This window comes from Papaver somniferum, chromosome 9, assembly GCF_003573695.1.
Source record: "Papaver somniferum cultivar HN1 chromosome 9, ASM357369v1, whole genome shotgun sequence".
Classification (NCBI taxonomy): Eukaryota; Viridiplantae; Streptophyta; class Magnoliopsida; order Ranunculales; family Papaveraceae; genus Papaver; species Papaver somniferum.
Window position 1 is genome coordinate 95,485,486 of NC_039366.1, and position 16,134 is coordinate 95,501,619.

The window sequence follows — 16,134 nt, forward strand, 5'->3', positions numbered from 1 at the left end:
TCAGTAGAACAAAGACTGAGTATCTGAAGTGTGACTTTGACGAAACCGGGTTGGATGATGGAGAACTGTTAGTTGACGACCATATTGTACCAAGGAAAGAATCCTTTCGATATCTGGGATCTATGATCCAGAGTGATGGGGACATAAAGGAGGACATTAGACACAGATCCCAGTCAGGTTGGGCTAAATGGAGACTGGCGACTGGAGTCCTCTGCGATCGTAAGGTGCCAGTTAAACTGAAAGGAAAATTCTATAGAACAGCAATCAGACCCGCGATGTTGTACGGAGCGGAATGCTTGGAAAATAGAAGCACGCACCTCATGGCGCTCCATGTGACGGAAATGATGATGCTAAGGTTGGCATGTGGACACACAAGGCGCGATAAAATCAGAAATGATTGTGTCCGTGGGAAACTTGGGGTAGCACCAGTGAAAGATATACTGTCACAACATCGGTTACGCTGGTTCGGGCATCTCCAACGAAGACCACCGGACGCACCAGTTCGATTAGGACGCATCACACGGCCGGAAGGTAGAATGAAACGTCCGGGACGACCGAAACTCACATGGGATGAATTCATTAAACGAGACCTGACTGACCGAGGCTTGGAGAGAGAGTTGGCGCTCGACATAAATGCGTGGAAAGCAGTGATTCACGTGAAGGAGGTATTTACACGAGGTACATGAGTTGACCCTATTACCTTTGACTTTTGTCACTTTTATTAGTAGGATTGTCTAAATCGCGAACATGTAAACAACCATAGCATAAGTGTGAATGGGGGAGACCCCCCCAGTAGCTCTGCAGCTCGCGGGATTATGAATGGGGGAGACCCCCAAGTAGCCCTGCAGTCGGGACACGGAATATGTGGATACATCACCTTAATGGTCGCGAACGCGTAATCCCACTGAAGTGATACCCACTGCACCCTCTGTACCGAAAGAGAACAAGACATGGGATGTGTTAAGGAATTACTCTTGCCTTCGGGTAAGTTGCGCCCAGGCCTGCAGGCAGCCGGTGTAAAACTTTAGCCGCATCTCTGGAGATAAGATCGTTACGAGCTCTGGTTCTGGGGAATCAAAGGTTTAATGTGGGATTGTAGCTATGATTTCCAGGTACTCAGTGATCTTAATCTGGATAGAACACCAATAAAGACACATAGGATAGTAGAGGTAAGATTTCATCTTCCTGCATTAAACCAAACTTTGATTTGTTGTGATGGTGCTTCCAGGGACAATCCGGTTTGGAAGGTCTTGGTTTTATGTGCATAAGTACTAATGGATATTTTGTACGTACATGTTGAATCAAAAGGATTGGGAATTGCTACTAATTTCATAGCTGAGATCATGGCTGTTATAGGAGATGCAGAATGGGCAGTGCTGAACAGGTGACTAAAACATTCTTATTAGCTCAGATTTATATGCTACAATGAAGGCTTATATATCTGATAAATTACCATGGTTTGTTCAGGTGAGATGAGATATAATAAAAAGTCTGTTGCTAAATGTTCAATTTGTCCATAGTGTGAGGGAAATAAATTTTACAGCAGATGCTTTGGCTAAGAGAGGTGTAGGATTAGAGAGAGGTTTTAGTCATAAATACATGACTAGACCAAATTTCATAATAATAATTGAGTCACTTGTATATGTTTACTATAGGTCCTGTTAAATCTTATAGACTAAATGGATCTGTAAGTTGTTTTTTTCTGATTCATTTTCTGTTTTGTTTTTTTGTTGTTTTTGCTTTTCTGCTTCTTTGGAGTTTTTGTAATTTTTGGTTTCAATGAGTTAATAAAATCAATTTATTTAGCAAAAAAAAAAATGTTGATGGATCATTTCCGTGTTTTGAGAAATATACGATTAGTTATGATATTGTTATCGCGCTTTAAAATTCTTGAAAAGTTTAAGATTATATATTAATCCTATGGATCCAATCCACCATATCTAACTCAGTAATTTGTTATCTTGTTGGTGCTAACACTTATAATGGATTGTGTAAAACAATCGAAGCAATATCTTCTCAGAATTATATTACATATTAAATTATATACCATGTTTCACGGTCTTAAAATTACTAGATCTGTTGCTTCTTTTCCTATTGAAGTGAAAAAAAATTTCGATTTGCTTTGTCGTGTCTCCAATAATGAATTGGTTGTGAGTATTCTCTCAGGTGTATTTGCATATTATACACCTTTTGTTACTTCAACTCGTATTAGAATTCCACCAGTTTCCTTCCAAAAATTGCATAATCTTTTGTTTAGTGAACAAATTGTTGTATCTACTACAAAAGTTGATAATGACGCCAAAGCATTTACTAATACAAAATTTAAGCAATCTGCTACTAGATTCGCAGCTACTAATTCTCCTGCATCTAGAAGAGGTTATATGATTAGATGTGGAGGTATATTTACAAGATCCTGCTACTTTTTATACTCCCTCCGTCCCACTATTAGATGACCTAGTTCAAGTTTGCACAATTCTTAAGGCAAGGAATGAAATGGAGATTTTTTTTACAATTATACCCTTATGGATAATAATTTGCAAAATTTAGAATTAATTTATCTCTCAAATTATACCATGGATTTTCGTAAACTTTGTATCATTGAAAAGCATTTTAAAACACCTGTGTAACGAATATAAACATGGATATCAAATTATACATATTTTCTATACTACCGATAATCAATCAAAAGGATAATTTTAGAAATATCCCCTTGTTTAATGAAATAGGTCAACTAATAGTGGGACAAAATTTTAAACTAAGTAGGTCATGTAACAGTGGGACAGAGGGAGTATTACTTTTAACATGGATTATTCATCTACCTATCTGTCAGAGTCATACTATTGTCACTTGCAATAAGAGATTGAATTTTGCATATCAAGGTGGAACTCCTCCATCAAATTTGAGTACCATGCTTGCAGATGCTGACATATTTGATGGTGAGCCATGGTATAATAGTAGTGGAGCAAATAATCATGTTATATCAGATGCATCTACTTTACATAATTCTGATCTGTATGAAGGTTTTGAGGTTATTTTTGACTACTAATGATGAAGATATGGACATTACTCATTTGGGAAACTTTAGCATGACTGTCAATGATCATTCATTTCATTTTAAAGACTACTTGCTCATAAATCTTCTCATCATTCTGTATACGTTAATAAATTCACACCTGATAATAACTTCTCAATAACATTAGACTCTATAGTTGTTGTTTTTTGAAGATATGACATCTAAGAAATTTTTTTTGTAAGGGCCTTATTAAAATGGTTTATGCTCATCAGATTCAGTACTCGGACTCTTGCTTTTTCATATATACTGTCTGAAACTGATCTTTTGCACATGAGATTTTGAAACCCATACATTCAAACATTACAAAGGCGTTGTCATAAGTTAAAGTTATCTAATGTATCAAATAAACCAATGATATGTACTATATGTAAACTTTGAAGAGGTCAAAATATTCATTTTCAAGTGCCCTGCACCTTCGCAAAACAACCTCTAGAGTTGATATATATGGATTTTGGGGTCTTTGTCATGTCTCTGTAGTAATATTGGATTTTTCCGTAATAATAAAGTTGAAGTCAAGCATGTTGCAACACCTTTCATATCCAATGTAAAAAAAAATAATCTCCTTGACTTATAATGGTGGAAGCTTATTAATAACTTGTTCAAATCTTTTAATGAGTCAAAAGGTACTACCCATGAGTTTTCTTGTCCTCACACACTTGAACAAAATGGTATTGTTGTGATCAATCCCAAGCATCTTTTAGGTGCCACTTGGAGTCTTTTGTTGCAATCTGGTTTGATGCATTACTAACTGTTAATTTTTTTACTAACAAACTTCCAACCAGATCTATTAACTTTATATCTCTGTTTGAGGCTTTGAGCTTCTCTTTCGTAAAAAACTACATTATAAACTTCTTAAAGTACTTGGTTGTGTATTTTTTCCTTGGCTACCACCATATTCTGCTAATAAAATTACCTTTAATAGTAATCATTGTATTTTTCTTGGATATAGGTGTCTTGATCCTAAATCTGCTAGGATATACATATCTAGACATATTGTCTTCAATTAAACTTCTTTTTCGTACAAATATCTTTCTCATTATCCATTAGTTTCAGGCGGTTTTGATACTTCTGATAGTCTTTTTCCATTATTTTTACTCCTACTATTCCACATGCAGATCTTCATACTCTTCCTGATCTTGTCCCCACTGCAAGTCTAACCAATGTTGTTCCTTATAAGCCTATTGTTCATGATCGTTGCATGAATACTAGAGGTAAAATGGGTGTTTCTAGGGGTAAAATATATTTTGCAACTAGACACCCTTTACATGCTGCTAATATTGGTATAACTATGTATATTTGCTTTAATAGTGCTAATAAAGATGCAAATTGGAGAGATGATATGGTTGCAGGGTATACCACCTTGATAAATGCAGGGACATGAACTTTGGTTTGCGCATCTGCAGATCAAAATATCGTTGATGCAAATGGATATTTAGGATCAAGCACATGACGCAGTTTAGAGAGATAAAAAGGCGAGGTTGGTGGCAAAGGGTTTGCAAGATTTTGAGGAAACATTTAATCATGTAGTTACATTATAAGGGTTATTTTGGCAACGATAGTATAGTTTATTTGGTGTATTAATCAACTCGATGTCAGCAATGCGTTTCTTCGTGATGATTTGAAGAAGGCGGTCTATATGGCTCAACCCTTAGGATTTCAAGATGCTTTTAAACTTGATCAAGACTGTCTTTTGCACAAATCCACTTATGGTCTTAAGCAGACACCAATGGCCTAATATGAAGAGTTAAGTGTTGCTCTTGCAGATCTACAATTTTTCGATTTTTTAGTTGATTGATCTTATAAGTTAGTGATCAAATTATGGTGGTTTTAATATATGTTAATGACTTTTTGCTTATTGGATCTTCTATGATTGTATTTAAACTCTCATTGCGGCTTAATTCATGATAGTGAACCTCAATTTCCATAAAATAATAATCTCCCAATGATTTTTTGAAAAGTAGGTTTTCGGAGTGAAAAAAGCTCATAAAATGGGTTTGAGAGTAGTTTGCACCTTAACAAACGGTAATACGGTTTAAAGCCCAACATATAGATAATGGACAAAGTACAAGGTGAACTTTATATGTGGACTCTTATATTATAATTAAGTAGGCTTGAAATGTAGTCTTAGTAAAATGATAAAGAGATGCCTCGGATTTTGGCTCAACAAAAACTCGATAACTTTTTTTTTTATCGGTAAAGAATTTTGAATTTTGTGGTGAGTTTTAAACTCAGGTCACCGATATCGTCATCCAGTAACTTTTAGTATAATGGGGCATTGAACGTTGAACATTCCTTTCCATTTGGACAGAGGAGCCCATTTTCCTTTTGGTTTCTTATATGGGTCCAAACTTACCATAAGACTGAAGCATTTTCCATGGTCCAAACTAAAAAATTTACCATAAGACTGAAGAATTTTCCAGTCTCATAGGATACTCGTCTTTAAACATTCCTGGGCAAGTAGAAACAAAATCTAGAGACTCAAACGAACCCATTCATTCATCTTATATATGAGAAAAATATTATTGATCAAAATGAAGGACCCCTTTCAGACATTACTTCGGTAGGAAATGTACAACAAAGACAAATCCTATTTCATGCTCCATTCCTCTGTAATGATTTTGGTTATCACTCTTATAAAAAGAACAGTAATATTTTCTTATTTTTCCAAAAAAGTATTTTGTTGAGTTCCAAGTCATTTTCCTAAGTTTTTCGAAGAACAAGGCATCATTGGTCATAAACCAGGTCAGATAATCATAAAAAGAATAAACAAATACCATACACCAATCCTCATAAGAGAATGGCATTAGTCTCATTCCACCTCTACCCACCTCATAGATGCATGTGGAGTAACAGGCCTTACTGTACCTGCAAATAATAATGTAGCTGGTGTGCAGTACCTCTACTTGATGAGTTATATTACTACTATCATGAGTTATTACTAAGATAGCAAGACGATGTTTGATGTCAAAGAGAATACATCAACGGTAATCAACGGTAATCAGTCTGATAGACGTTAAATGGATATCAACGGTAATCAGTTTTGTAATGTCGGTGCAAAGGCAGGCCACAACAAGAAGATAATCTATAATCTTTCATAAGAGAGAATTTTATATGTAAAGACAAAAGGCCAAAACCATTATCATAAATCAAGATACATGAAGAATCAAGATTGTGTAGGCGCAACGAATCATTGTGTCAAAACTGAGAAGAGTCACGAAACACATGAAGGAGCGGATTATAAATTACGCAGCTAAATGATAAGTATCCTAGAACTTTACTCTACCTGGGTGGAGATTAATTTACCTTAATGTGCAGGGAACGAGAAAAAAATTCCAAACATCCAACTTTCAATTTCAAGTACTGAGTGTGAAGTTAACTTGCAGAGAGGCAGCAGCAATAAAAAAATGTTACAGTCACGGATACATAAATAAAATACAGAAACGCATATGGTTGACCATGGACCTACTGCAGAACATGTTACCTATTCCTCGGCGCAGAAAGCACAGACGGTAACATGCTTGTGAATTTGCCCAACTAAATCCCTCAACACGTGCACTGGTTATGATGCAGGTGAATATCAAGAGGATCATGTAGTTGGAAGTAAAGAAATTCCTGGATTAATGCTTTGGAGGAACAAAAATACGAGTGAAGACGTTTGGAGAGACATTCCCATTTTTTAAGCGGTGGTAAAGTGCAATGACAAGCTTTCACGATGACCTAACATAGGAATCCATGCTGACCAGTTGGTTACCACGTACCAACAGAACTACTTCAGTACTTCTAGTTCTAACTGTGATGTTCATGTTGACCAGTTGGTAACCACTTACCAATAGAACTTCTTCCAGAAATCCCTCAGTTTCGGAGTTGTATTACATTAATATGATTACAACCATCAAACTAAGTAATAAAGATCAGAAAATAACATATAAGAGCACAGTTCCAAATTCCAAGTATGTTAAAGTTTACCCTATGTTGTCTGTTAGTACAACTCTTTAGTCAAGCATGCCCTCGTGCTGAAGTTAGAACATTACCCTGTTTCATAGAGAAGTCTAGCAGATGCTCACCTCCTAATTACTGCTAAGGAAAACCAGCAAATAATGAATGTCAATCAGATTTTTTCATGCCATAGAGATCCCTTTCCAGATACCTGGGCCAAATTTAAAACATACCTGAAGAAAAAAATGTGGATGCCTAGTCTGCTAAACTGAATTGGAAGCTTCACCCCGGGATGGGAATGAGAAGAAAGTGAGATTGCATGCACCAAAAAGGCTGAGATTGAGGTGGAAAACAAGGTTCAGAGAAAATTAACTACCACCAGACTGTCCAGACTGGATCAAAGTCAGACGAGAAGTTGAAGAACTACCATCAAGAGCCCTTAGTTTTATTGGTCAATCGGACCTCTAGCCAGTCATTAGAGGGTACTGATTGTACCGCAAAGTTGCATCCATACTTCTTGACTAACTTGGCAAACTATCTTAGGGAGGTGCCCACACTTATAAGTTATTGCTCTTTCTAGATATGGTTTCAATCTAGCCTTCTAAAGGGAAGGACAACCTAAATCAAGCTTATCAGCTCCTGCGACAGCTGTAGAGATATTTAAAACCATTCATTTTGCTTCAGGAGATATGTTTGCTGCACTATGACAGTACATTCTTCCACTCCTAAAAGCAACCAAATCCAACATGGGGTAGCAACTATCTATGGTTCCTATCTAAGTTCTGTGATAATTTCAGCATCAAGGACAGCAGAGGAGTTGACAATAAAGGAGAATAATGAATTAATATATGAACCCAAACCAGAGTAGTTAGTGAGAGGACGGAGACACAGATAGAGAGCTCAGGTTCAGGTGGGGGTAGTCAGACGAAGCAGTCTCAAGTGATAGATATTGTTGGCTGGAACTCTCCTCCTGATAAAGTGCAAATTTCATTTAGCACATTCTCAACATTTCTTCCCTATACTGTTGTGTTTGGTACCAACAATCTCTGCTTACAGGGTACCAGACCTAGAGGTAGTAGACAATCAAGAGTTTCTTTTTTTAAATTGTTTAGCAAACAAATAAAGATTAGTGTAAACTTATCCAAGATAAACTTAAGCTAAATTTAAGCCCTAATCGTGTACTTATGTTTACCTAAGGTTAATGCGAATTAAATTTTAGTACTTTATGAGGTATCCCATGAGCATAAGCTAGTCTCTCTAACTCATGATGGAAAAGTCACAAAGACAAATGGCAAGCATGACAAAGACTCTCTTCTAGCCACTTGCATAAAAAGAAATTCTGACTTAATTCTATCAATTAAGCAAGAGGAAGTAAAAGGAAGTAAAAGTCTAGTAGTATTATAGTAGTAGTGGTGAGAATAGGTATCTCTCGTAAATTCTATCTCTAAGGTAGTAATCTTTTTTATGATATGATGCTACTGGTTTAATCAAAGCTGTAGAACATGGTGTTTGGGCTGCAACTGATGCTAATGATATGATTGCAGAGTATGTTAATGCTGAAGTTGATTCTATTTCAGCACAAGGTATGTTTATAATCATTGTTAAAGTCTGAAGTTATGATGGTTGAGGAACTGAAATTCAAACGCAGTGTCAGAGAGTCGAGGAATACATGCCAGCATATTCAATGTTTACAACGTGAGATAGATATTAAGGCAGGTGCGACAATTCTGAACCCCAACTCACTTTACAAAACAATGCCATTATGTATTCTTGCAATCCACAGACTTGGTGATGCAAACCATCTACAGTCATAATTTAATGGTTCTAAGACAACCAAAAATTAAACTTAGCTCGATATGATCCTCTAAAATATACACACATTGCATTCGACCTAGTACATGTAGCAAGGAAGTTCTCTAGGAACAGGCAAATTTTCATCTTACTACCAATAATAACAAACAAGCTCCAACTAGAAGGAATTCTAACACTCCAATCCTTCCTTAGAAGCTGAAAACAATTGGAAAAATCCATTCATGCTATAACAACATTAACATTCATCCAATCGCTGGAATTTGCTGAAAGCTGGCACAATGTCGGAATCATGAACTCTACTAATAAAATGATCGATTAAAATATAAAAATATTAATGAAATGGGGACTCAAAAAGCAGACAAGAGCAAGAAAATTTAAGGAAGCAGAATCACACTAAAAGGCATACAAGGTACGATGGGACAATTTAACTTCTATTGACTATAGTACTAAGCAATAAAACAATGACCATGTGAAACTGTATTTGACACGCACGAGGTGTCCTACAAGGAAACTTGAAAACAGCATACTTAATATAATTTTTCTTCAAATAACATTTCATTATAAACATGACCTGTGAGTGTAAGTAAACTAAAAAAGGCCTATAAACATAGAAACAACAAATTTTGGTTAGCCAATTTTACTTAAATCGAAAACATAAAATTGTTAGCAAGATCTCTAGAGTTAAATGATTCAAACCACAACTTACTGAGCATAATACATGTCAAAATAACACAACTGTTACGATTGCAAAAGAACTGCCAAATCTTAATATGCAAATGTTACAGTATGAAGGACACAAAGTTTGTAGGTTATGTTGACTATTCTAACAAATGTCTTAATATGCCTAAATTCTCCACTAAACAACAACAAGTAGTTAATTTTGTCAAAGTAGCCCCTTGTCTATAAACAGACAAAAAACTAGCATTCAATCAAAAGACCCATAACGTAAAATTAATTTGATCATGTAATTAAAATCTCAGAAGTTGAGAACAATAACTATGAAATAGAGAACCTCAATTCCCTAAAAAGTACATTAATGAGGTTAATTGACAAATATACACTAACATAACCACGAAGAAGAGACGGTTACAGCATAATGAAAAAGAAAAAAAAATGAAAAAAAGAAGAAGAAAGAAATACTATACAATGGATTTAATCTGAATGAGAATCGTCGTCGTAATAAGAATCAGAATCAGAATTGGAGTCTGATGATGAATAATAAGTATAATAATTGGGATGATAAGAATCAGGAGGTGGGAAACAAAAGAAATTCCATACACAAAGAGCAAGACGACCTAACTGTTGTAATGGTATACAACAGATAAGATCTAATACTTGTTCACTGCTTAACCTGTCTGGATTGCAAGCTATATATTGACACAAATTGGCTGACAGATTTGCTACTCTTAACACGATATCACTGTTGAATACCATCTCTTGAGTTTTCGTCTTTGTCTTGGCTTCTGCAGCTGTTTCGCACAAGGTTTTTTCCAATCCAATCAACAGGGTTTTCTGTTTTATTACCGAATTACCTGGACAGAGAAATTCTCTTGAACAAGGAGGTCAACACGCGGTGTTTATGAGGTCAACTTTGAAAAGTTTGACTTTTTCAACTACACCAACAACTACTATCATCGGTGTCTTTTGCGTGTTCTCAAACTCCGACACAGCTTATGGTTGTTTGGAATCAATTATATAAGAGGTTAAAATACTCTCCACAGAAGAAAAAACAGTGAAAATTTATTCAAATTGGATTTTTTATATGTGAAGGGCAATTGATTGTACAACATCATTTGTCCGAGGAATTCTGCTACTGTTGATCAATTATCTGACAAACGGAGGCAAAATCATTGCTCCTCTTCAGCATCTCCTCGTGCAAGTGAGCAGTAATCTTCTTGGCTATTGACCATTGACGGACCACAAAACATTCCACCCGATTGCGGAAAGTATAACAAAGTAACGGGAAGAGTGCAAATTATGATCATAAGTCCCATGACAGAAATTCCTGTTTCCTTTGAGAAAGGAGTGAAACCTGAAAAGAGTAATAATTGAGTCACAACTGCACCTATCGTCCCTCCACTTCCTGTCATTCCTGCAATTACTCCTAGTGACCTGCAAAGAACATGATATCCGTGTTATACAAGAAAATGCTGCTTACTAGGTTCAAAATTGGGATAAATGAAAGGCTTGCTTGCCTTTTAGAGACGAAAGGAACCACACCGAATGTCAGACCAGAAGCAGCTTGAACAAACAAAGAGAAGCCACACATCACCATAAATGAAGCAGAGAGCGAGTTAACTCGTCCTAGTATAACACATAATACCCCAGCCATTGTTTGGACTACCCACAAACTCCATAATCTTCCCCTAATGCCATACCTCCTGCCCATTTCATCAGATATTACTCCTCCAATTGGTCTCGCCAAAAAATTCGCCAACCCAAAACTTGCCGCAATTGCACCGGCTGTCTGAATCTTAAGATTGAATCTGTCATAAAAATATTGCGCGATAATATTATCAACCGTTAATTCCACTCCAAAGCAAAAACCATATGTCAATGCCAGTATCCAGCCTCTATAATTTTTCAGACCCAGGCAAAGAATTCTTAAGAAACTATCCTTGGGTGAGGCATCGTCTTCCTCTGCGACTTTTCGGAAATGGTTGCAGTTCCCATTTGGCAAGTCCTGACCGTAGTATAGTACCATCCATGCCGTCACTAATTGAAGCGAAGCGGGTAAAATGAACGCCACACGCCAAGCCGTAAAAGACGCAACCCCCAAGCTTGTAATGTATGAGTAAATGAGTGGCATGAGGAGTTGCGTAGCGCCAGATCCGACATTAGCCCATCCGGCTGCAAACCCATTTGCGAGGCCAACAACATTACCAGAGAACATTGAACTCATCCAATATTGATTTGAGACAAAATTGCCAATGGAAAATCCAATGAGAAATCTTAGTAAGATGAAATCCCGAGGTGATGAAGCAAGAGAAGTTGCGAAAACAATCGGTGCAGTTAGAATTGATAACGCAGAGGAAGCAAGGCGAGGTCCAAAAAGGTCACAAGCCGGACCCATAAGAAGCCGAGAGATTATTGAGCCACAAAATGAAGCAATCCCAGCATTCCCAATATCAGAATCTGTTAGGTTCAGATTGTCACGGATCACAGGAATCAAAGGAGGAATAGCAAATGTTGAAAAGAAACATGCAAATAGAGATACCCATGCAAGATGGAAAGCTCGCATATGAGGCGGTGCCGTCGAAAATAACCGAAATTCAGTCGCTTTGCTATCTTTATCGACTCGAAGAGAAAACTTGGTTTCGTTTTGAATCAATCCTTCCATCTCTAGAACGAGTGCTAGTTTCCCCTCTGAAGTCGTGATTCCAATCAGGATTGAGCTGGGTGACTTTCAGTCATAAACCTCTGTTGGGTTTAACTCTGGCTGATGCAGTCATCAAGAACTTCTTGTTTAGGTCGCAAGATTTTGGCTGAGTACTTAAATACCTTGAATCTCTTGCTAAAAAATCTTTATGTAATTAATGACACGATGAATTTTTATCAAATGCAATTACTATAGAGATATGTTTGAGATTATTAGCTTAAATGAAGCATTGGAGTTTCATTTTTCTGTTGCTATCCAAATCATTGATGAGTTTCTTAGCTGAGCTCTACGATTGTTGCATATACTTTATATAGCCTTTAACCAAATGCAGTTTACAGTCGTTTGTCATAGATTTCCTAATAATTGAGAATTCCTAATACAACCTTAAATAATCTACCATTTGTTGGGTATTTTTGGGTTTTATTAACGTTTGACAATGCATTGAAATCTTGAATCAATTATTTTTGGGGACTCTTTGATATTTGTTGGAAAGGATGGTTGAGGTTTGAAGTTGAGCCGTATCAAAACATCCAACTAACTTCCAAGGAAACGAAAATTCTAGGAAGGATCCTTCGGAATTTGTCATGTTACAAATATGGACCTACTTACTCTGGACACTGGACAGTTGCACAAATTTGGCATAAGGAGATATTTGAATGCGAAAGTAGTTTAATTTCATTCACAAGTTGAAGTTTAAATGTGATTACGATCAAAATTCAATCAAGAAGTGAGCATCATTTGTGGCTCAAATTAGGAAAAGAAGATTTTCTTCCTCGGGTGAAAAATCTGTGAATTTCGTCCCCCGTCTTATCATCTTGGCCTCCTATACTATCAGTACACAAAGGTGTGTCAAGTTTATGACTTGGCAGCAAATAAGAGCAAGTGGAGCTGTGTTTGCACGACAACAGGAAATCATATCTGGAAAGAAGTCAAGTTAGATGATGGGATAGATATGATAATAGTGAGTGACGCCAAGGAATCGGTTTCAGGATGTCGTTTTCTCGAAAAAGTAATTTTGCTGAAGATGAATTCAGAAATTGTATCATTTATAGACAGATTTCATTTCAGCTTCCACCAAGTCAGGTCCGTTAGAACAAATAGTGTGTGATCCCTCTTGCAATCCGACAATCTGATTTGTTGAATTTCTTGTCACGCTTTTACTTGTACAACTGGCAGTTGTTGCAGTAATGAACATGAAAATATATTCGTTTCTTAAGATATATTTCACTAAACAAAAATGTAAACGTTTTGGTTTTGCACAATCCAACCTGCCCAACCCAAGCTTGACAAAATGAAGGATAATAACAAGAAGAGATAGCAAACCAGCTCATATAAGGTAAAAAATTACACCCAACATTAATCTTGCTCATCCTTTTCCCATAAAATAGACAAGTGAGATAAATACCCTGCTTCATCAATCATCTAGCTTCTATTTCTCTACAGCTATCTAGCTTGTATTTCATCTGTCCCATTGTTGCTAACGTCTTACTAGATGGAACCCGACCCATGAAAGTAAGAACATACGGAGTATAAAGAAAAAGTGAAGTCTTCACTTTTTTTATGTACAGCGGTAAGACTTGAAATTATATAAACTATACCATTAATAATATCTTGTCAATAAACAGAAACACTACTTCATCAACAGTGATGCGAGTAGGAGTAATGCTACAGAAAACAATGGTAAACTGAAGTACTAGAAATCCATTCCCTAAAACTACCAAGGAATATAGAGAGACAAGTAAGCAGAAAAGATTACAAGAGATGATTACTGCCTTAAAATCTCCCTCGACCCCTGAAGCCGCCACCTCCACCTCGAGGAGCACCTCTTCCTCGAAAGGGAGCACCTCTTCCACGGAAGGGAGCACCACCGCGACCTCCTCCTCTAAAGCCACCTCTGGATCCACCTCTTCCTCCACGACCACCACCTCTAGAAGCACCCCTGCATTACAAAATCCATGTGAGAAAGAAAACTTTATCCAATCATGGAGAACAACACACCTATTCTAAAAAAGGAGAGAAGACTAATAGAAGGGTAAAACTCATGACTTTTGATAGCAGGATCATGAAAATAAAGAGAAAAAGAAGGAAAAAATAAAGTTCACAGGACAAATTAGTACATTAAAAATGAATGAGCAAACAATGATAATGTGATACTGCAAACACTTCTAACTGTAGGGTATCACTATCATAATGGTACAACACCTGTGAACTCACTGTCGGATTAACAATTTACAGAACAGAAGTTTCAACCGAGTAATATAGAATCAAACTAGACAGTAATACATCTGATTTTTTTTTATGCACGAAGGCTCTATCCACATATCCATATGCTTGGACAACCAAAATGTGTTTTGATTGAAAGCTTGCAATGAGTGCTAGTTGAGTTTGGGGTAAGATAAAGGGATTAACAAGCTATAGCTCAACTTCACCATAGCACAAGCTGGTCAGCAGTGAGAGGAAAGAAACAAAAGAAGACTAAAACCAAATGCAGACGACTTCTAAGTTCTAATATAGAGAACAAATCAACAACCACCCAGGTTAGATACAAGTGTAGGAGTTAAAGAATGTCCTGCGCATAAAATGGGCAAAGCGTAAAAAAAGACATAAAGATAAAACAGGTTTAAAGAATGGCCCGAATAGCTTTCTCCTAACCCAACTTAGTGTATGAATTAGCGTTGACAAGCCATATTATATGTAACTAAGGTTGCCAGGAAATGTCATGATTCACACAAGTGATGGCACCAGAATTTGGTTTTCTTGGTTGCAAAAGCCTCAATATCTTGACACTAAACTTTGTAAAACAAGAAATTGGCCATACAAACCACAATTATTTGACTCTGAAAACTCCGAAGAAGATTTGAACACATGAGAAGCACAGAATCGTCCATAAAACCCTACATGTTAGGCAACATATTTTGGGGCAAAGATACCACTATTCCCTTCTAGAAGGGGAAGATAAAACTATCATTAGTTTAGTCAGAGAGCAGACTTTTACAGCTAATGACAAAATGTAAACCAGAGCAATCCACAAGGAACCATGTTAAAATGCTACCATCAAACAAGATTAAAATTCAGAAAATGGATAAAACAATTAGTAGATAAAGCTGAGGGTAATCATACTTAGGTTGTGGAAGGAATCTCTCTAGTGGTAACAACTTTGCTGGATCAATATAAAACTTGTCTCCTGCTGCATAAGAAGTTGCAACAATGCCTTCCATCATTTTAACCGAAAATAACTGCAACAGTAAACCCAGATTAAAATTTATGAATCTATAAACAACTTAAAAATATAAACAAAAAAGTCAAATGAAAATCTTTTCCACTCACTAACTTTTCAGTAAAAACTAAAAACAACAACTTACAGATTCATGGATAGGGCCAAAGATTTCATCAACTTTGCCAATCTGGGTTTTGTTCTGCAAATAGATTGGAGCATTGAAATATGGAATCTTGGAATGTGTCAGTTTAGTTACAGCATCACCCTCACAGGCATGTAAGAAAGATGAAACCTCTGCAACAAAAAATAAAATAAAATCAAACTGATAATAAGAAATCGATTTAGTGTATAACATAGCAAGAAAACCTAAACCCTGGAGGGGGAAAGAGACAGACCTACGACTTCGGAAGGAGGACCTTCATCCCTAAATCCACCACCACGACCACCTCCAAAACCACGACCCCCACCAAATCCACGACCCCCACCTCCTCTGCCACGACCACCGTCTCTGCCTCTGAAACCGCCACCACCTCTTGGAGGACGCATTTTTCCTGTCTAGATGACTAAACCCTAAACCTTCCTGTCTAGATGACTAAACCCTAACCCTAATGCGAATCAGAAGGGAGAGAAGAAAACAGTGCTGAACTGAAAAGGCAGAGCCGTCTTATATACCAGGCCAGTTATTTTATAGCCTAGAGCCTCACATTGAAGGCCCAA

General features: G+C 36.8%; 2 protein-coding genes across 3 annotated transcripts; both read right to left on the reverse strand.

Annotated features, from left to right (window-relative positions):
* Positions 1–9,789: 9,789 nt before the first annotated feature.
* On the reverse strand, positions 9,790–12,525 carry LOC113309091 (high affinity nitrate transporter 2.5-like). Of its 2 annotated transcripts, XM_026557520.1 has the most exons (3): positions 12,039–12,523; positions 11,017–11,956; positions 10,577–10,933 (listed from the first exon to the last, which is right to left on the reverse strand). In XM_026557520.1, exons 1-3 carry the CDS (start codon positions 12,040–12,042, stop codon positions 10,669–10,671), a joined length of 1,209 nt encoding a protein of 402 aa, XP_026413305.1. In that variant the 5' UTR covers positions 12,043–12,523; the 3' UTR covers positions 10,577–10,668. The 2 variants fall into 2 exon arrangements, with proteins under 2 accessions (XP_026413304.1, XP_026413305.1); XM_026557519.1 differs by having other exon boundaries at positions 9,790–10,933; positions 11,017–12,525.
* A 1,236-nt stretch (positions 12,526–13,761) lies between these two features.
* On the reverse strand, positions 13,762–16,061 carry LOC113308787 (putative H/ACA ribonucleoprotein complex subunit 1-like protein 1). Its single transcript, XM_026557242.1, has 4 exons — positions 15,813–16,061; positions 15,563–15,711; positions 15,321–15,436; positions 13,762–14,139 (listed from the first exon to the last, which is right to left on the reverse strand). Exons 1-4 carry the CDS (start codon positions 15,961–15,963, stop codon positions 13,974–13,976), a joined length of 582 nt encoding a protein of 193 aa, XP_026413027.1. The 5' UTR covers positions 15,964–16,061; the 3' UTR covers positions 13,762–13,973.
* Positions 16,062–16,134: the final 73 nt, after the last annotated feature.